Source organism: Zeus faber (genome assembly GCF_960531495.2).
Source record: "Zeus faber genome assembly, chromosome: 7".
Lineage (NCBI taxonomy): Eukaryota > Metazoa > Chordata > Actinopteri > Zeiformes > Zeidae > Zeus > Zeus faber.
The window spans coordinates 6,421,546-6,443,060 of record NC_137203.1 but is presented as its reverse complement, the minus strand read 5'-3'; the positions used below and the strand labels follow the sequence as shown (position 1 = coordinate 6,443,060).

Genomic DNA, 21,515 nt, shown 5'->3' with positions numbered 1-21,515 from the left:
GCCTCAGAGGTTTCCCAAACCATGATGACGAGAAAGTGACTATGATCAAAGGAGTGGACGGGTGGGCGGGTGGGTGGCTGAGATAAATAACAAAAATAAACATTCTATGATTTAACCGTTTCAATGAATAATGCACTTAGGCCCACATCTCGTGACGCTTATCAACTGTTTTGCTTTGGAACCTCAAGGCGCCGTCTCCGCTCATGGAAACATTTAATTTTCACGGCGATAAACCGCAATCGACTCGGTCGAGACAACAGAACCGCCTGCGACGCCGATGGCGTCTGTTTGCGTCTGGTGGTCTGTTTCTCATGGTTTGTTTCCGAGAGGTCATGGCCCATCGATTGTGAAAGCGGAAGTGGAAATGTTTCCTCGTAATCCATTTCACGGAGCTCGACAAAGCTGAAGGCTTTCTTGGAAATGCTGAGGAAACTACAGGATTGAGAACAATCAGGGAGGTTGACAGGATTACGACAGCGCGGGGGTCATCGCTGCGGCTCCTCCCTGCCCGGCGTCCTGCCAGGACCTATGAGCTACATGTGAAAAAGTTTCATTCATTGATAAAAAGCCTTTTTTTAAAATATAATCCAGTTGTTCTCAAATCTGGATTTTTACATTACGTGAAGTATATGAAATGAAACTATTTCCCCAGATATGGCTTGTATTTATTTTTATTTTTTAACATGGCGCTGTGAGCGTGTGTTTTAAGTGCACTCTATCTTAAACGTTTCATGGAAAAACCCTAAAAGTGGCCTCGGTGGCCAACTGATGTCGTGTGTGTTTGTGTGCTTTTGCTCAGGAATAGTCATGGGATGTGGCGTCTCCAGTTCAAAATCCAACCAGTTCCAAAAACAAGGAAGAGGTAAACCAGGATTCCCACCCCTGTATTACGCTGATCGCTTTATAGATATCGGCTGTTAGACCACGTGGCGACAAAGATTTGTGCTCGTCTATCTGAAGACGACGGCTTTCTCGCCTGCGTAGTCTTGAGCCGCGATGTTTATTTTCCACCTTCCCCTGAAATGTGCTTCAAAAGCCAATGTAGTCCCAGGTGAACGCTTCCCTGCTTTCCCCGTGGCGTCATTGGACCGTATTTTGTGACAGCAAAAACTTTTTCCCAACACACTGATGAAGGACTTTTTAACAACGACATTTATCACCTTGTCTTTTTTCTTTTACCGCGCGTAGCTGTCACAAGTAAGTCCCCCTCCGACCGCCGTCCCTCACTTGTCTTGTGCCCCGTCTGGTGGTAGTTGAAGCTGCTTGTCCATGTCATCATCGCATACTGTGCGCATCAACGCAGACGTAGTGATAGAGCAGTGTTTCTCCACCACCTCCATTTGAGTCCCACTAACGGTCTCTAAACGTCCTGCATTTTCAACGATTAATCTTTTTGCCGCGGACCCCCTGGAACCACTCCGAGGACCCCCCCGGCGGTCCCCGGACCTCGCGTTGAGAACCACCGCTACAAATTATTGAACGTAGACTGGTTGATAGAAAATAAATAAATAAATAAATGAAGTGCATTGATAAACGTCGACATGAGAAAGTGAAGGTCTGCCCTGCCTTCTCCGCTCCCCAGCCATAAAGGCCGCCGTGCTGATCCAGCGCTGGTACCGTCAGTACGTCGCCCGCACGGAGATGAGGCGCAGGTACACCTGGCACATCTTCCAGTCCATCGAGTACTCGGGCGAGCAGGCTCAGATAAAGGTGAGAAACCCACGACAACATCAACAAAAACTCAAATAAAAAAATAAAAATAAAAAACAAATAACCCCACGCATCATCCCACTCTCCCCAATGCAGCTGTACAACTTCCTGGGCTACCTCATGGACAATTTCACACCGTCCAGCAATGAACGTAAGACCGGCGCCACAGCCGCCGTGGCGGGGTATCCTCGTTGTGGCGGGGTGCCTTGTTTCGTCTTTGATTTTTGCCAGCTTCCTGTGCTGATCCAGCCTCTTGGCTTTGGGCCCTCGCAGGGAACCTGATCTCCCACATCTTCAGGGAGAACGAGGTGTGCCGGGACGCCGAGTGGGAGAGGTTCTTCTGCTACAAGAGCATCAACATTCCGGAGATCTACTCGGGACCTCACCTCACCTTCCCACTCACTGTGGAGCAGGTGGCCGGCCTGGTGGACGCCTTCAGGAACAAGAGAGTGCGTGCTGCTCAGTTCCACAACCCCATCATTGTCTGTCGTAGCCAGATTCGGACGAGAAGATCCGTTCCAGTGTGTCCAGAGCCCAGATATACAGTAGGCGGGCTGCGTTGCTAACTGCGTTAGCGCAATGCATGGCTGCAGAGGGGATCAACTAGCCTAGCTCCAGTGAAATGAGGGAAATACACCTTCCTATTGTTGGTAGGTGATGCAGGGTTGCCAGCTCAGTCAGCTTTATTTGGATGGACTAAGCTCTGCATCCAGCGTGTGGGAAATGGAAAATAATTCAGAATGTGGCTGCATTTAAAACATCTATGACTGTCTTGGCTGCAATTGCATACAAATACCCTGTGTTTGGACAGCACAGGTAAAAAATACAAATAAATAAAAATTTATAGAGATTATAGAGATTATTTAAAAAAAAAATAGAGATTATTATCTAAGATTATAAACACAGTTGTAACCCAAATTCACTTTTTAGACGATCTTATCGATAGGCCTTTCGATAAGATCGTCTAAAAACTGAATTTTACACACGCCGACCAACATGTGACCTTTGACCATTGAGGTACACTGAAACGAACTTGACGCTTTCCGAAGCATCAAGACGGAAATGGGAGAATTCAGCGGCATGTCGCACCATTAAATGACCCGATCGGTAAAAACGTCTGTGGCCCTGTAAAACCTGTCATCCTGAACTAAGTCTTTCTCTCAGTAGCAGCTGCATTCACGCTACGTGCTCCAGCTTCTGCTTGGCGCCTGGAAGCAGCTGCGGAAGATGCCAAACATCAGCCGGATCTCCACCTGCCAGAGCAAGGAAATAACCATCTGCGGTGAGAATGAAACCGGCGGTCGGTGGGCGATAATACTTAATGCGGGAAGCGGAGGAATGGATCAAAACCTTGGCAATTAAAAACAAAAAAAAAAAGAAAGAAAAGCGATGGCCATACACATCCTGTGCCGTTAGATGCTGGATTAAGATGGGACGCGGAGGGGATCTACACTTAGGATCAGAATCAGCCACGGCGATCCTGTTGTGTCTACGGGAGGCCGCAGCCCTCTCATGCCGCAGAGTGAAATTGCACCAGGAAGAGTGTTGGCGTTTGCAGACATGCCGGGAGCACAACAGGAGACACCGCCTCTGCGTAGTGCTGTTGCGTCGCAAAACCGTGTTGGAGCACCCCTATGCTTATGTCTCCTCCAGGTGATTTGCACGGACAGCTGGAGGACCTCCTGCTGATATTTTACAAGGTGCATTTCTTGCCACGTTGACCATCAAATAATTCTGAAACACGCAGGCGGTTCAATTCAATTATTTCGCTCCCCCCCCGCTCCCTCCCTCTGGCGGCCCTGCAGAACGGCATGCCCTCCTTGGAGAAGCCCTACGTGTTCAACGGCGACTTTGTGGACCGAGGCAAAGACTCCATCGAGATCCTGCTCATCCTGTTCTCCTTCCTGTTGCTCTACCCCAGCGACGTTCACCTCAACCGAGGCAACCACGAGGATCACATCGTCAACCTGAGGTGAGCGGTGAAAAAAAACAACAACAAAAAAAGCCCCCCCCCCCCCCCCAAAAACAACAACACAACAGAGCGCACTGTGCAAGGCGTCAGTGCCTAAGATGTCTTTTTATTTCACCGTAGGTACGGTTTTACGAAGGAGGTGTTGACAAAATACAAGGTAGGTTCACCCAGTGCCTTGATTAGGAAAACCTTGTTTCTTTTTTTAACTTTACTTAATTTACCCTTAATGAATATCCCCTTATCCTGGTTATGAAAGCGGTGCTCGCAGCGAAACTGTTTTCTACCGTCCCTGCCCTCGCTGTAAGCTGCCTCGATCAACATCACCCACACGTCGGCAGCTAGGGCTTAAGGCCTTAAGGATTCCGCTCGGTCATCTCAATGGGCCATTTCCCCGTGCAATCGTTCCTCGCCGCTAAGAGGATTTACAGCCGCCGGGAGAGGAGACTTTCGGGACATCTGACCCACTTAGCTTTTCAGTCATTCAGAAAGATCACGGTGGTCCGGGAGCCCACACAGGAAGTCTGCGTCCGTCCATTAGAGAAGGGGTCGATGTCAGCGCAGCCCCATTCGGGCCCAGCGCCTTGGTTGTTCGATGGCTTAGATCTTTTCTGATTCAGCCTAAACATCCATCAGTCGACCCTTTCGGGGAACAACGATTTTGAAGGGTGCACCTTTAGTTCTACGTCCCACAGGGTAAAAACCTAAGCAATGCGCGCAACCATGTACACGACAAGGCGAGGCTGCGAGGCCACTTCCCGTTGACGTGTCTCCCCCAGATGCACGGCAAGCGGATCCTGAAGCTGCTGCAGAAGATCTTCAGCTGGTTGCCCTTGGCGACGGTAATCGACCAGAAGGTGCTGGTTCTTCACGGGGGCATCTCGGACACCACCGACCTCGGCATCCTGGCCAGAGTGGACAGGCGCAAGGTGTGTGAAACCTCACCACGTCCTGGAAGCGTAGACCAAGGATCATTCAGACTATTGCCATGTGGTAAATTGGATTAGAAGTTGGATTGGTATGCGATGCTATGGGATATGGAAAATGTTAACACCTGCACGATGAAGAATTTTGATAGCACAGACGCAAAAACAAAAACGAGGTCAGACGATAAAAATTTATATTCTGTTATGAGACCAATTCCTTGTACTGTGCAGGGCTTTCATCAAGCAGATGTTGAGTCGCAAAGATCTGTAAACGCTCCACCCCTCTCTCCTCTTCCAGTACGTGTCGGCCCTGAGGCCGCCCAAAAAGAGACACCCGAGCACGGTCAGCACGTCCGTCGACATGGACGACGACGTCTGGTCCGCGAACCACTACGGCCGGCGGCGGGCGTCGCTCGCCTTCCCCAAACCCCTGGCCCGCGAAGGCTTCCAGAACCGCTCGCTGCAGGACTTCTCGGAGCGGGTCAAGCTGAGCCTGGAGGAGGAGCGGGAGGTTCGCCGGCGGCAGGCGGGAATCCAGAGCCTGGGCTTCAGCCAGTCGCAAAAGCAGTTCAAACCGCCCGCCTCCCCGAAATCGTCCCAGGAGCTCGCCGAGGCCGCCGACAACCCCGACGAGGAGTGGAGACAGGTGATCGGGGCCAAACGCGCGACTCCAACTCGACTTTGACAGCTGTGGCCCGTTGGCCTCTGGTTAGCTCAGCGAATTAAACACACCGGCGAGAGCGTCGCTGTGGGGGATTTCCGGTCTCCGCGGCGATCTTACGCAGCACCCACGCGGCCAGAGCTGAGCTAAAAGCCGAGTTTCCCTTAAATCAAAAGATAAGCGGTTCTGATCCCATACGTGACATGACGGCTTAAAGGGGTTCCCTTCCCCACACCGGTCACGTGGCGGAGCCGCCATCATCAGGACCCTAAAGGGGCTTCACGGTTCCCTTCCCTTCACGGGCCGGCAGGTGGAGCTGTTTCAACCCCACTAGTTTTACCTTGATATGTGTCGGCATGTTTTAAGGCAGACAATGGCTGATCTGTATCTTCCCGGCATCCTGTGTTTCCCTGTCTGATTACTGCTAGATTTTAATCGCGGAGGTTTTGGTTGTTTATCACGCTGTCATTTCCTGTGTGGCGATATACAGGGGGAACGTGTGAAAATGTGGTATAACGGCCTTCACTTTGCTGACCTGCGCTGAATTGCTTGGTGACTGTCAGTTAATTGCGCAATAGTACTGATGTATCTCATGCACATTTCCTGTGTTTTACCCAGAAACGACTGTCCTTTCTATTTAAAGGATCAGTGAGATATCTAGACCCGGCCCACACCCACTCTTTATTGGAACAGCGGAAGGGGGGGGGGGGGGGGGTACTACTTTCCTATGGGTAGTTTTATTGCATGAAATGGAAAGATAAAAAAAATTAAAAAAGAGTCCCCTTCCTTCAAGTTGAATACATTACAAGCAGGAAATACGTTTTTTTTTGACTAGTCGGAGTTGCCCTTGTTACACATGTGGAGGTTTTGCTATACCTGGTATTATATTGTTGCTTTTCTTTAGCAATATATTACAAAATATACTGACTGAACACAACCTTGTTTGCTGTAATCGCTATAGAAATATTTAAAATATATGACTGAATAATGTGTATTGTTTGTAAAATGTATGGTTTCACAGTATATTAAAATGATAAACAATTGATATAGTCAGCAATAATTTGCAAATATATTATAAATCATATTTCTTAACGCATATGAAGATGGCATTTATTTCAACCATTTGCCCATGCGCCATCTCATAATATGAGTGTGACTTTCAATGCAGATTGCATGCTCATAACATTGTGTTTAATTGACAACGATAATGAAGAACCTAATATGTGAACATATGGTTCCACATCCATCCCCGAAAATACAGGCACCGCTCCAGGGTGCAGAAGTCACCCTGTGGTAGGTGTTTATAGGTGTTTTCTCACCCCCACCACCACCACCACCACTAATCCTGTTAGCTTCATCTTAATCTGGTCTCCAAACTGGCTGCTAACAAACCACAAGTCGAGGCGTTCTACACTTATGCAACAGAAATATAGTTATTTCCGTAATATTGGTATTTACCATATTAAACCAATTATTGTCACAGTTTATACAGAGTAGAAAGAATAAGTATATATTTTTCAAATAATATAATAAATAATAGAAAATCAGGTCATGGTGGTCATATCTTGAAAAACATTTCAAACTGGAAGTAGGCCCTTTGGAATTTGTGTCACATTTGGGATTTGGACCCTTTAGTGCCACTTACAGTATCTCCTTCTTGGAGCTTAAGATGTGGATCCCTTCCAAATATTTAAAGCCATTCTTTAAATATATTACATTATATACATCAATATACAGTATGCACTTTGAATAGATCTCCTCTATGAAATGTGTTAAACAAATAAACTCCCCTTGACCAGAGTTTCAACACCCATGCAATTCTGGGGTGGGAGGGTTTGCTAATCCCCAAATCTCTGTGGTTGTGCAGATCCTGGACCTGCTGTGGAGCGACCCCATGACCCAGGAGGGCTGCGTGCCCAACGAGGTGCGGGGCGGGGGCTGCTACTGGGGCCCGGACGTCACAGAGGACTTCCTGGGCAAACACAACCTCCAGCTCATCATCCGCTCCCACGAGTGCAAACAGGACGGATACGAGTTCTGCCACAACCGCAAAGTGAGCACGGAAAGCAGAAAGTTTTTAATGAGCCGGGGAACAGCGGGTGGTAAAAAAAAAAGAAAAGAAAGAAAAAGGCCTCCTTAGGCCCTTTTTAAACTAGATTCATACAATAACATCAATAAATAAATGACTTGGCACTATACAATTGTTAAAATGAACAAAAAAATAACAATAAAAAGAAACCTCACAATAAACAAGAAAATAAGCCCAAGAAGTAATACTAAACAATAATAAATAATCCTTAAATAAACATAAACAATAATCTCTACGACTCATCTGGGGCTGGCAAGTTGGGAATCCAGTACGTCATGGTTTCTTAGGACAGAAAGGTATTTTACGACAAAGTCACCCAGATATTTTAGGACAAATTTGACTCTAAATGTTTATTTGCTCCTGCTGTCTCTCATTTAGGTGCTGACTCTGTTTTCGGCCTCCAACTACTACGACGTGGGCAGCAACAGGGGGGCGTACGTCAAACTGGGACCAGACCTTGTGCCTTACGTGGTTCAGTACCAGGCCACGAGCATGACCAGGGAGCTGACTGTGAGACAAAGGTAATAATAATAATAATAATAATAATAATAATAATAATAATAATAATAATGATGATAATAATGATAATAATGATAATAATAATAATGATAATAATAATAATAATAATAACAATAATAATAATAATAATAATAATAATAATAATCATCATCATCATCATCATCATCATAATAATGATTATCATCATAATAATCATAATAATAATAATAATAATAATAATAATAATAGTACTTTTTTAGAGATACAATGCTGGGGTCAATATTCTGTCTATAGTACATCTGTGTCAGTGCTGGCTTTGATGTCTGAACCAGCGATAGTATTTATTCATCATTTATTTAACTTTTGTAGGGATTGGTTTTCCAGCCCTTTGCTCTATTGGTCATTTGTAATTCATCTGATTGACATTAATCTAAGCATATGGATGCCGTTGTTAAAGAGAGCGTTAGCTTCCTTGGATTTTGAGCCAAATGTCTGTAATGTCTAATATGCAAGTGTGAAGCTTTGCACACAAACCTCGTGTTTTTTAACCCTTTAAGACGTTGACAAGTTAAATATAGGAGTCCTGGGCATTGGGTTGTATCGCAACGAAATAAGATACAAATCTCAAATTCAGCTTCTCAAAAACAAACCAAAGACAGCAGCACGGAGCAGCGGGCTGAGCCGCTAGGAAGCTGGAAATCTCACTCTTATGAAACCCCTGCCCAGGGAACCTCCTCTGCCCGTTCGGTTGGCGCGGCAGAAACCCGGCCACTCAATTAAAAACCCCCCAAAAAAAGAAGGCTTTGGAAAGTTACACCGTTCGAGGGCTTGGGTTTCAAATAAAAGGGAAAGGCCCTCGGGTGATGATCCTAAAAAACCCGCTTGCGGGCCGGGGGGGGGGGGGGGGGGCTGGTGTGTGTTTGACGCTGTCCCCCCCCCCCCCGCTGTTCCCCAGCGTCGGGAGGACCGAGCACTCGGCCCTCAGGGTCCTGCGGGAGCAGCTGTTCGCGCACAAGTCGGACCTCATCTGTGCCTTCCACGAGCTGGACAAAGAAAACACAGGTGCGTCGTCCGCCGTCCCCCCCGCCGCTCCGCCCCCCGCTCCGCCTCGGACGGGTTCCGTGTCGGCGAAGCACAACAGGGCCTCAAAACACACCGCAGCCTCCTTCAAAACACGCACACACACACGGCGTCACGTGATCTCCCGCCCTATGCGTTCTACGGTGTTCCCACATTGAGCGGGTGGGAGAGAAAAAAATAATTCAGACCCAGCCGTCGTCAAGCCAACGTACCGGCCAATGAAGTGTGTTTTTTTTTTTTTTCCCGTTCCCTCCCCCGTCCCGGCCGAAGGCCTGGTGTCTCTGTGCGACTGGGCCAGCGCTGTGGAGGGCGTGATGCACCTCGGCCTCCCCTGGAGGATGCTGCACTTCCAGCTGGTGTCGTGCAAACCCGACAAGACCACGGTGGACTACCAGGAGTGGTTCAAGGAGCTGGCCATCAAGGAGCCCAATATGGACGTAAGGAAACGGCATTGCGAGGGAAAAAAAAAAAGCAATCTGAAAGAAGTACAGCGGATAGAAGAAGGGGGGGTTATTTTGCGATAACGACCGGCTGGCTCTACTTCATCCTGCTTATTGCACGGCTGCTTACGAAACAAAAGCACAACAGATTTTAACAACGTAGCGAACTCACAAAAAAAAAAAACCCTCTGCCCTCCATACGACTTAAGTATGTACTGTAATTAATGTGAAAATTTGAAAAATCCGCATTCAAGTGGTGCAGTGACGTGGTTGCCCATGTAACCATTATTATTTACAGACAGCGGTCATTATTCAGAAATAACTGACCGCTGATGGGCACTATCGACCGATCGTAATTGCACATAACTGCATCCACAGAGCCGTGTGACCACTCAGCCGTGTGAAATTATTATAAAGTCCATAATATACACAATACACATAAACACACAATACAGAAATATTCATGCCCAGCAACGTTCATCACTTTTTTTGTTTTCCTTTTGCCTCCCGCTCAGCACATTGAACAGAGTTTACTGGAGACCCTGTACCGCCATCGCTCCACCGTGGAGACCATCTTCAGGATCGTGGACACGGACAACTCAGGTGCGAGGGGCAGTCGATGCGCAACAATCAAACAAAGCCACATTCCTCAGGTTCACATTCCTTGAGGTCCACCGGGAAGCCCTGTCTCTACGGCAACACGCACTGTTTGACAAAGACTTGGATGTTGAATGTGGGTTAAGCAAACACTCTCCTGCCTCTGCAGCGTTACATCACAAGGTTTAGTGGGAGTAGAAGTACTGGAATAGTTTGCAGAGGAATTACTGGCAGAAGAGATGATGGGTTTTGGTTGTGGTGGTCGGTGCTGTGTCTTGTCAAGGTAACCCGCCCTGTTTTAGACAGGGACGGACCTGTTTGTCATAAACAGAGCATCGACTCCAAGACTTAAAACCATCCATACAAAAACACTTTGGTACAGTGTGGTATATATAGTATCAAACACCATCTGTTTGACGGATCTACCTCATAACCGTCGGGCTGGTCCGTGGAGGCAGGGTCGGCTGTTTGGCTCCGAGAAGTTGTTATTGGGTAAACGCAGCCACCAACGGGCCACTGACCAATAAAACGGATAGACCCGGGCGGTCCGCTGTGTTCAATTTACGAGGCTTTTATATGACTCCACATTACGTCGTTAAGTGGACGCTTTCATCCAAAGCCACTTACTCTAATTACATTTGATGGCAGTCGCCGGAAAAAAAAAATTAATTAATGCCGTCGCAGGGAAGTTTTTGACTCCCAGTAACAAGCCGGAGGGGGATTAAAACGGGGGTCGAGGTGCGGGGCAGGGGCACGGCAAACTCAAGAAAGGAGTTTAAGATCCGTCCCCGGTGGAGCGGTCAGTGCGGTCAGGGGGAGTCCAGCTGTGACCTGGAGACGGGGGGGGGGGGTCTCCTGCGAAAGGTGGGCTGTGATTGTGGAGCCGCTCCCACGGTGAATAGAGCCATAGCAACGGAGGGCTTGTTCCGCCGTGGCGGTGCCGGGAATTTGGAACCGTGAATCTTGTGACTGTATTGGTGTCCGGCCGCTCCAGAGGTGGGAGGCCGGCGACGAGCCCAGGAGAGCGACGGAGGCCGCTTCAAGGCCGCCAATGACACCAGAGTGACTTCAAATCCGGTTTTTCTCAGTGTGTTTTTCCCGCGAGTGGCTTCGCCGTCTCGACGGCGCGTGGGACGTTATCGCGGGACCGTCTGAGTAATAATCTTCCCATCTCTGGGCCGACCGGCCGCTCACGACGCCTCGCGAGCAATTTCCGATTCCTATACTTTTTCGGATTTGATTTTTTTTTTTTTTTTTTTTTTTTAAGCCGGCACGTGTGGCCAGCGTTGGGCCGGTATTGCGGCGGTCCAGACGAGCAGACCTGCGCCGGGGATCTGTGGCCATATGTCTATTTACAACCCGCCTCGGTTAATCCCGGCCCCAGAGCCTTCAGCAGGTGGCGGCCGGCTGCCTCCCACCAGCTAAAATAGGGATTAACCCAATGATCCACTGCCTTCCCCTCTCCGCCTCCACCCACCTCCATCCAGGTAAACCCTGCTCTTTACAATCCATCCCTGTGTCCACCGCCAGCACCCTACTCCTGTCCCTCCTCCATCCTCTCCTCCAACCCCCACCCGCAGCTCCTCTCCCCTGGCATTTGTTTCCTTCTGACCTCGTGCCCCCACCCCTGCTCCCCTCTCCCCCCTCATACACCCCCCCCCCCCTTATTTCCCCAAACACAATTTGCTCGGTTCCTCATTTCTTTCCTCCGCCTCCCCTCCTTCCGGTCACCGCCCCCTCGCTCCTCCGACCGTAAAACCACCGAAAGAAAATGAGTCACAGGGTGAACTTAGAATAATAGCGCCAAATCCGTTTAATTTAAAATTGATCAATTAAGGTATACATTTCTCTCTCTCTCTCTCTCTCTCTCTCTCTCTCTCTCTCTCTCTCTCTCCCCCCGTACCCACGCACCGCCGCACCCTACGTGTCCACGCCCGCCCCGCAGGCGTCATCACCATGGAGGACTTCAGGCAGACGTGGAAGCTGCTGAGCGTCTACCTGAAGATGGAGATCACGGACGACGCCATCTCCGACCTGGCGGTGACCATCGACAGCAACCACGACGGCAGCATCGACATCGACGAGTTCATGGAGGCCTTCCGCCTCACCGACAAGAAGAGCCGCCTGGAGCGCGGCCGCAGCATGTTCATGGGCACCGCCACCGACCTCACCAAGCTGGAGGGGGACCCCGGCATATGAGGGCGGAGGAGGGCGGAGGAGGCCGGGGCGCGGACGACCACGACGGGGGCAGGGGGGATCGGGAGCGGACCGCCGCCGGTTTCTCCCCTCTAGCCGTGAAGTCGAGGACTGATTCGGGGGTGGGACACCGGGGGGGGGGGGGGGGGGGGGGGGGTTCGGTTAACTACCTGTTAAGACAGAAGGTTGACAGAGGGGCCACTGCTTTAGTGGTTTAGCGGAACTCGGGCGTGGTGAGTCAGGGGTGCGAGGCTTTCGAGGAACTTGCACTGCGCGTTGCCCTGACTCACCCGGGGCGCGGAGGGAGAAGACCTTCCTCTCTCTGCTGCCGTGGATGTCGATGACTGATAGTAGCCTCGGAGGGAAGGGGTGTGTGTGTGTGTGTGTGCGTGCGTGCCTTGGTGATGGCGAGGGATCGTCACCGAGTCAAGCTGCTTTGGGTGACGCATGTCGCGACGCAGCGGCTCGCTGAGTAAGTGGATTGGGGCAGGTCACGGGTTAGTGAGAGGGAACGGGGCGCGGGGAGCGTTTGTTTCCGCTTTTCGACGCGGGGGGGCGGGGCGGGCTTTCAATTCCCAGTTTAAACACGGAGGTCAGAGAGAATTAAAAAAAAAAATTTTTGAATAAAAAAAAATAATAATTAAAAATTGAATTCTACTCATTCTCACATAGATCAAACGGGTTTGTTAGGCTGTTACCGGAGTTAACTCCTATACACAGTAACGTCATAACGGTGAGAGCCGCATTGTGGTTAAAATTATACCTCGTCAAACGGAAATATACCGGTGCCTTAGGGAGCTGAACTGATCACGTTTTGCGTCAGCGCCAGGTGCGGCAGCGCATTGAGAGGTGCATTTCAAATGGAAGGGCCCACCTTCGAAGACGTGTTACTGCCTCCGCGCCGCGGGTATTCTATGTCAGACTCGTGCGTACGTTTCCTCGTGAATGATTTGAACGCAGAGGGGCGGCTTGAGAACGCACCGTACCGAGAACAGTGTCAACCAATAAGGCCCATGGGTATGAAAAGAACATTAGAGTTAGCATGTGAGGAATACTGAGTGATGTTGTAGTAGTTTTTAAGCACGCACGCACGCACGCACGCACGCGCACACACACACACACACACACACACACACACACACACACACACACACACACACACACACACACACACACACAAAACACACACACAAACACACACACGCTCTGCTGGGCCCAGTGTAGTTTTTAGTTTGTCCAGTAGATGGCGTCCGTGGTTCTCTTTAGCCCCCCTTCATTAGTGTTACTCCCTGCTCCTGTGTGGATCTAGTAGTTTGTTCATTTGTTCGCCCTCATTTAACCTTCGTACCATGTTGGACAGATTTCAAAGTGTTTATCATCACCGACGGGCTGGTTCACGTACTTGTTTCAGCCTGAGGCTGGGTGACTTTTGCCCAATCTTGGGCGATATTGACATCTTGATGTTTCTGTCTGTGTCCATACGCCCTTTGCACCCCCTGCTGATGCTTTCGGCCAGTTTTGGTCACAAAGGAGAAGAGGCCTCTGTGAACTAGCAGCTTGTATAAGAGTCTCTCTCTCACACACACACACACACACACACACACGCAGACAAGCACACACACTGATCTCACGGCAAACATAAACACCATGCATCCCCTTTTATCTGAACCAACGGTAGGACTGTATGTATTCGAAAAGCTCGATGCCTCGTAGACGTGAGACGGGTGCAGATCTACGTCGTGGGAATGGGCTCTGCAGCCGTGTCACAATAAAAAAAAAAGGTCACAGTCACTCAGAAGCGGTCGTCAGAAGGAGGAAGACGAGCGGAAGGTTCTCCGTGGACGGGGCCCCCGCTCCGAGCCGTAGACGGTGACGGCGACAGCGACAGAGGAGGAAGTGTCTGAAAAAACTGCAACTGAAGCAAGCGAGCCGAGGACGCTGGTGAACGCGATTCAGAGCGAAGCAATGAACCACCCACCGATGAGGAAGAAGAAAAATGCACGGGGGTGAGATTGAGGAATGGAAACACGGCGTGGTCGCGACGCCTCAGGGGAGACCGTCAGGTGGAAACATCCGAGGGGCCCCGGGGGCCCCACGCTGCACCGGATCTGCAGCCACACCGGCTCGCCACATCAAATCTGCCTTTGAACTGTTTGCACCGTCAGTGGAGGGGATTATTCCGTACAAAAACAAACCCGGTGCTTTATGGTGCTTTATGTATTCATTAAAATGTGCTGTCTTGTTATTAAAAAAATAATAATTAAAATTCAATTATTCATATGACAGTTTTGATGTGGGTTACGTTGAATATAATGAATGTTTTCGTGCCGAACCTGCCCTGCCGTCAAATGCAGGACAAACATGTGTTTGTGTTTGACAACACATCACATGTGTGAGACACTAAAAACACGGCAGCGAATAAAAAAAAAAATACATGCACATTATGACCATCATGGCGAGTTTAACGAATACTTAGTGCGTATTGTGCATTGTGCATATTAGTGCACATTGTGTGCTTTGTTATGAAGTTTTGTGGCGTGATATCAAGGGAAACCGGTGGACAAAAAAAACATGAAAACATCCGGTCAACTTTGTAATGATGGCCGGTGACATTATGATCATTTGAAATCATGACTTTTTTAAGGAGGTTAAATATGCGCATCTGAATATTTTGAGGTATTTTGAGTATTCATTGGTTAACAGAAACCTAACACAAGGGTTAAATCCCTCAAAGTATTGTTAACTTTCCTTTCTGTCCCAAGCAAGAACATGGTGTCTCTTTCCAAGTCGATCATTCCCTTTTTTTTTTTTTTACCAGAACAAAGTTAAACAAGAACATCCAGAGTGCTGTATGTTAGGCATGTCCCCTGGAGGTATTTCCTCATGACTTTGAAGAATTTAATTTAAGCCAAGTAACATATTACACTAAATCAAGGTAAACGGCCCGTAGGGAGAAAACACTGCACTCACTCAACTTGTATTTGTTCATCTTGTAATTGCGACATGAGCTGGTTTGCTGTTACTTTCACACAAAGATGCCGACTGGAGTCCCTCTGCATCTGTTCCTAAAAGGCTCTCGGCCTCGCTACAGGCTCAGCGGACCCCGTTGGTGCAGTTACTCTCAAACGTCTTCGTACCAAGGACCCTCAAGGCCCCTTGATGCACGCTGGGGCCACTTACCCCATTTGAGCGGCCACAAAGACTGAGAGCCTCTGGGAGCCCCGACTCCGGGAAGAACCGTCCCGTTACTTTCCCCTGGTTAGGGAGACAACAGCGACACTAGGATCATATCCGTCATTATCGTACATCCCCCAACGGTGTTAACGTCTTCCAAATGAAATAACAGTGACGTTTCGCTGTTCATCATTTGGCCTGGGATCCCCCTCCTGAAGGACCTCCGGGGGCTCCCCGGACCCCACGTCGTGAACCACCGCACCAGTCCACGGGGCAGACGGCCAAACATCAGAGGAACTTCTTGCCGCGACACGCCTGACACCCTGGGAAAAGAATGCGGGATTCCGGCGTTTTCCAAAGTGCTTCTTCTTCTCCAGATTCCTCACGGCACTTTCAATATTTGCATCTGGTGCGAGGCGAGAACAAGGTTTTGACTTGTTAGAACGCACGTAGGTTGAGGTGTACGAGTCAAGATGACCAGCCTCGCCGTGTTCATGCGCCGTCGCCCGAAGCACACCATGTTTCAGGTAGTTAATCCGGTTAACCCTAATTCCTTTGTGCGTGGAACTCGATAAATTAAATGCACAATCCTCGTTTCACACGTAAACGTCACTATGATTGACATTAGAGAAAACACACAAGGGGCTGATTTTCTTCAACTTCAACTCAACTCATTTCAACTCAAAGTTCAATTTTGAAAATTTACGGCGATAAAAACAATCACGGATTCAGCCCTGGATCACGCTCAGACCCAGTGTTGCCCGGTCCACGTTTACCCACGGAGCTGGGCAACTTTTGAAGTGTTGCCGCGGGTTGAATGTGTTGTCCGCTGGTTGGGTGGACCTATTTAGCGTGCAAATCACATGAATAATATCTATAAATGCAAAAATGAAACTAGATAAAAATGGGGCTGGGGACGATGCATGGAGCGTTATGGAAGGAAACCGTGCCCGTCGACAATTCGCCTAGAGTGGCAAGATGGCGCGAGTCGGCCCTGATGGTACCAAAGCTTTGTGTCGGCCAAAAGGTGAGATTGGCGCGCACCACAGTGAACATTTTCTACACCTAAACTGAACAAATGTACATGAAAAGGCAGAAAGTGTTTGTGATATTGACAAATTATTCCATAATAATTCTGATGACAAATTTATATTAAAGTTACATAAATTAATAAGTAATCTATTAAACTGAATTTAACAATTGTTTGTTATTAACAGAAAAATTACAACAAAGTAGTAATTACAACTAAGGTATTTATATATTTTTTAAATGAAATATATTTATTGTTATGTTATGTGTGTTATGTTAAATCCGCAAGCGAAGCCGCAGAGAAAGCAACAAGGTGGCTGTGGCTCAAAAGGGCAGATCCGTGGGTTGCTACTGGGACGCAAGCTGGGGCATGATCAACCCCGGCTGGGTCACCTGGGGGAGGGTGTCTGATGTTGCGAGACCCAAAACACCCAATGATCGCAGGATACATCACTGAAGATGCGTCCCAGTGCATCCAGGAGATGTTTCTTTCAAGTTACAAGCTGGCAAAGCCAGTGACTCCTAGGAAGAGACTAGGTGGCAACCAAGAACAGTTTGGTCGACTACTGGAGAGACAGTTGACAGCCCGGAAAGACGGCACCCGGGACAGTATGGGTTAGCACCCCAGCCTGTATCTTTCGTGAGAAAGAACCCCAACAAGCTCCGGGAAGCCCTAAAGAGAAATACCCCAGGAGATCCCGAGAGGGGGGGAGGATGAGATCTCCAATCGGACGGACCAAAGGTTAATGACCCCCGCAAACGAACCGACCACGAGTATGACATGCAGTATCTGCGGCAAGCTATGCAAAAACAAACGTGGCCAAAAAATCCATCAGGTCAGAATGAAATGTTTGGAGCGGGAGAGCGAGGTACAACGCACAGGTCCTGGACCTGGTGAGACGCAGGAGGAGCCCGGACAGGAGGCAACAAACAGATCCCAGTCCCTCCACGTACCAGAGTCTCCCAACCCCAGCAGAGTAGTTCCACAGCAGCGGATTAAATGGCCCCCAGCAAGCAGACAGAGCGAGTGGCTGCAGTTTGACGAGGACGTGTCCAACATCATTCGAGCCACAGCCAAAGGAGACGTTGACAGCAGACTCCAAGCGATGACCATCATCATCGTCAGCTATGGCTCAGAAACATTTGGTTGGACTGAGAAGGGCAACACCAAGACCACCTCCTACACCATGAACCGCAGGGCCACTAAGATACACCAACTGCGCCAGGAGCTTCGAACCCTCAAGAAACAGTTCAAGGGAGCTACTAAGGAGGAGAAGCAACCATTGGCTGAACTGCATAACATCTTGCGGAAGAAGCTAATAACCCTCCAGAGAGCAGAGTGGCACAGGAGGCGGGGAAGAGAGAGAGCCAGGAAGCGAGCGGCCTTCATTGCCAATCCCTTCCGTTTTGCTAAACAGCTGCTTGGGGATAAACGCAGTGGCCGGCTTGAGTGCTCAAGAGAAGAAGTGAACCACTTCCTCCAGAACACTATGAGCGACCCACTGAGGGAACAAGATCCAGGTCCCAACAAAGCTCTCATCACCTGCCCCACCAACAGCAGAGTTCAAGTTGATGGCCTAGCCTGAAGGAGGTTGAAGAGGTCATCAAGGCAGCCCGCTCAGCATCTTCCCCAGGCCCCAGTGATGTACCCTACCTCGTCTACAAGCGCTGCCCAGAGCTTCTCCGGCACCTGTGGAAGACCCTGAAGGTGATCTGGCGAAGGGGGAGAGTGGCCGACCAGTGGAGGTGCGCAGAGGGAGTTTGGATTCCCAAGGAGGAGGACTCGAAAAACATCAACCAGTTTCGGACAATTTCACTACTGAGTGTGGAAGGGAAGGTGTTCTTCAGCATCGTCTCCCGAAGACTGACCGAGTTTCTCCTCAAGAACAACTACATCGACACGTCGGTATAGAAGGGTGGGATTCCTGGAGCTCCCGGCTGCCTAGAGCACACTGGTGTAGACACAGCTCATCAGAGAGGCCCATGAGAACAGAGGTGACCTTGCTGTGTTGTGGTTGGACCTGACTAACGCCTACGGGTCCATCCCACACAAACTGGTTGAGCTTGCGCTACACCTCCACCATGTTCCCAGCAAGATCAAGCACCTGATCCTGGATTATTATGCCAACTTCAGGCTCAGGTTCACTTCTGGGTCAGTAACATCAGACTGGCATCGCCTAGGGAAAGGAATAATAACAGGTTGTACAATCTCCGTTACCCTTTTCGCGTTGGCGATGAACGTGGTGGTCAAGGCTGCAGAGGTGGAATGCAGAGGGCCCCTATCCAGATCAGGTGTTCACCAGCCCCCTATAAGAGCCTACATGGACGACCTTACCATCACAACAACATCGGTCCCAGGGAGCATGTGGCTCTTGCAGGGATTGGAGAGACTCATCACATGGGCTAGGATGAGTTTCAAGCCCTCCAAGTCGAGGTCCATGGTACCGAAGAGGGGGAAGGCGATGGACAAGTTCCGGTTTTCGATCTCTGGAACTGCAATCCCATCCATCACGGAGCAACCAGTCAAGAGCTTGGGTAAGCTCTTTGACTCAAGCCTGAAAGACTCTGCTGCCATCCAGGAGTTTGGTGTACAACTAGGAGCGTGGCTCACCAAGGTGGACAAGTCCGGCCTGCCTGGTAGATTTAAAGCCTGGATCTACCAGCACTCCATTCTGCACAGAGTCTTGTGGCCTCTCCTCGTCAAAGCAGTCCCTGTAACAACTGTGGAATCCCTCGAAAGGAAGAGCAGTGGCTTTTGTCGGAAGTGGCTGGGCCTTCCCTGCAGCCTTAACAGCGCTGCCCTGTACGGGACAAGTAACACCCTCCAGCTACCCTTCAGTGGGCTCACTGAAGAATTCAAGGTGGCACGTACAAGAGAAGCCCTACAGTACAGGGATTCCAGGGACAGCAAGGTGTCATCAGCTGGGATTGAAGTGAGGACAGGAAGGAAGTGGAAGGCTGAGAAGGCAGTGGAGGTGGCAGAGTCACGCCTAAGGCAAAAAGCACTGGTAGGGGTCTTGGCGACAGGGAGAGCAGGCCTGGGCTATTTCCCAAAGACCCAAGCGAGTCAGGCTTGGGGAAAGGAGAGACACCATCTACTCCAGGAAGAGGTTCGAGCAGGTGTGGAGGAGGAGCGAGTGAGTAGGGCAGAGGGACTCCGGCAGCAGGGGGCATGGACAAGATGGGAGAGCGCGTTGCAGCGCAAAGTCACTTGGTCAAACATCATGCAGGCAGACTTCCACTGCGTCCGGTTCCTTGTGCAGGCAGTCTATGATGCCCTTCCGAGTCCAGCGAACCTCCATGTGTGGGGGAAGAGCGAGACACCTTCCTGTCCCCTGTGCTCCGGAAGAGGCTCCTTGGAACATCTCCTCAGCAGCTGCCCAAAGTCCCTGGCTGATGGTCGGTACCGTTGGCGCCATGACCAGGTTCTGAAAGCAGTTGCTGAGAGCATAGCCTCGGCCATCAGCATCAGCAAACACCATCATGCTCCGAAGAAGGCAGCCCCCTTCCTCAAAGCTGGAGAGAGACCCCGGGCATGTCCACAGACAACAACAGGACTCCTCCACACAGCCCCTGATTGGCAGTTGCATGTTGACCTGGGAAAACAGCTGAGGTTCCCCCAGCACATTGCATCAACATCTCTCCGGCCAGACATGATCATCACCTCTGAGGCTTCAAAACACCTGATCATGCTGGAACTTACAGTGCCCTGGGAAGAGCGCATTGAGGAAGCCAACGAAAGGAAACGTGCCAAATATCAGGAACTGGTAGAGGAGTGCAGGGGCAGGGGCTGGAGGACATTCTACGAGCCAATAGAAATTGGCTGCAGAGGCTTTGGAGGACGCTCTCTCTGCAAAGTCCTAGGCCGTTTGGGCATGACAGGGGCGGCCAAGAAGAGGGCCATTAAATCCGTAAGCGAAGCCGCAGAGAAAGCCACGAGGTGGCTGTGGCTCAAAAGGGCAGATCCGTGGGTTGCTACTGGGACGCAAGCTGGGGCATGATCAACCCCGGCTGGGTCACCTGGGAGAGGGTGTCTGATGTTGCGAGACCCAAAACACCCAATGATCGCAGGATACATCACTGAAGATGCGTCCCAGTGCATCCAGGAGATGTTTCTTTCAAGTGGAATTACAAAATGTGTTTCAATTATTGTTATAGATGCCAAAAAATATTCGGCATCTTGTCCTAGTTTAGTAATTTATGTACATTGGAACTTACAAACAATATTAAAACTGTAGCTCAGCTATTTAGAGCAATTATTTAGAACTGACCTCACCTGATCTCATACAAAATAATAACTTCAAATCAATGTCTGACGTCAGGTCGAAATGGAAATGCTTCATATGTAATGCCATGACGGTTAGATTCCTGAAATTACATGGCCGTAACTACATCATATTAACATGTCCATGTCAGTCTGAAGATCAGTCACAAAATTAAAAAAAAAAAAAATTCTATGGACGTAACAACACAATGTTTGATGTTTGTACGTTTAGTATATTTTGATGCATTTCACATAAAACAAAGAAAACTGTAATACTTACCTAAAAAGAAATGGGCTGGACCCTGTGTGTTGCTGCCTGGAGCTATATTTATTATTACTATTATTAATATTATTATTATTGTTTATTCATTGATAATTTATGTCGTTATTTATTAACAATTCATATTAAAACACCCAGGGCAGTTTAATGACAAACAATAGAGACATTCGAGTCAAACTATAATGAAAATAGTAACTTAGTAACTTTTTCTGTGTTTTGATGAGACAGACCCAGGAAATGAACCGCATCCAGACATTCAATTCTCTATCTCAACATTGCTAGATAGAAAACCAGTAACGACAAGTGAATCATTAGATAATTCACACTCAATGGTTCATAACAGACTTTGTTTTTCAAAAAGATCATTGTTGTAGTTTTTGGGTTGTTTTTTTAATACATGAATGCTTCTGATTGGTTCGTTGCGGATTCCATCCCGCCCCCACACCTGTCAATTACCTGCTAGAGGCGTTTCGAAACGTATCTATCTATCTATCTGTCTGTCTATCTATCTATCTATCTATGTCTGTCTGTCTGTCTGTCTGTCTGTCTATCTGTCTGTCTATCTATCTGTCTGTCTGTCTGTCTGTCTGTCTATCTATCTG

The 21,515-nt window shown here is 49.0% G+C and overlaps 1 protein-coding gene across 1 annotated transcript; it reads left to right on the top strand.

Moving 5' to 3' along the window:
* Nucleotides 1-1,584: 1,584 nt before the first annotated feature.
* ppef2a (protein phosphatase with EF-hand domain 2a) lies at nucleotides 1,585-12,169 on the top strand (the record flags this gene model as incomplete). Its single annotated transcript, XM_080003774.1, has 15 exons — nucleotides 1,585-1,710; nucleotides 1,807-1,861; nucleotides 1,984-2,159; nucleotides 2,878-2,992; nucleotides 3,364-3,410; nucleotides 3,516-3,682; nucleotides 3,803-3,839; nucleotides 4,459-4,608; nucleotides 4,904-5,251; nucleotides 7,134-7,319; nucleotides 7,734-7,876; nucleotides 8,809-8,915; nucleotides 9,204-9,370; nucleotides 9,889-9,976; nucleotides 11,916-12,169. The coding sequence occupies exons 1-15, from the start codon at nucleotides 1,642-1,644 to the stop codon at nucleotides 12,167-12,169; spliced, it is 2,109 nt and encodes a 702-aa protein (XP_079859900.1). The 5' UTR covers nucleotides 1,585-1,641.
* Between the last annotated feature and the right edge of the window lie 9,346 nt (nucleotides 12,170-21,515).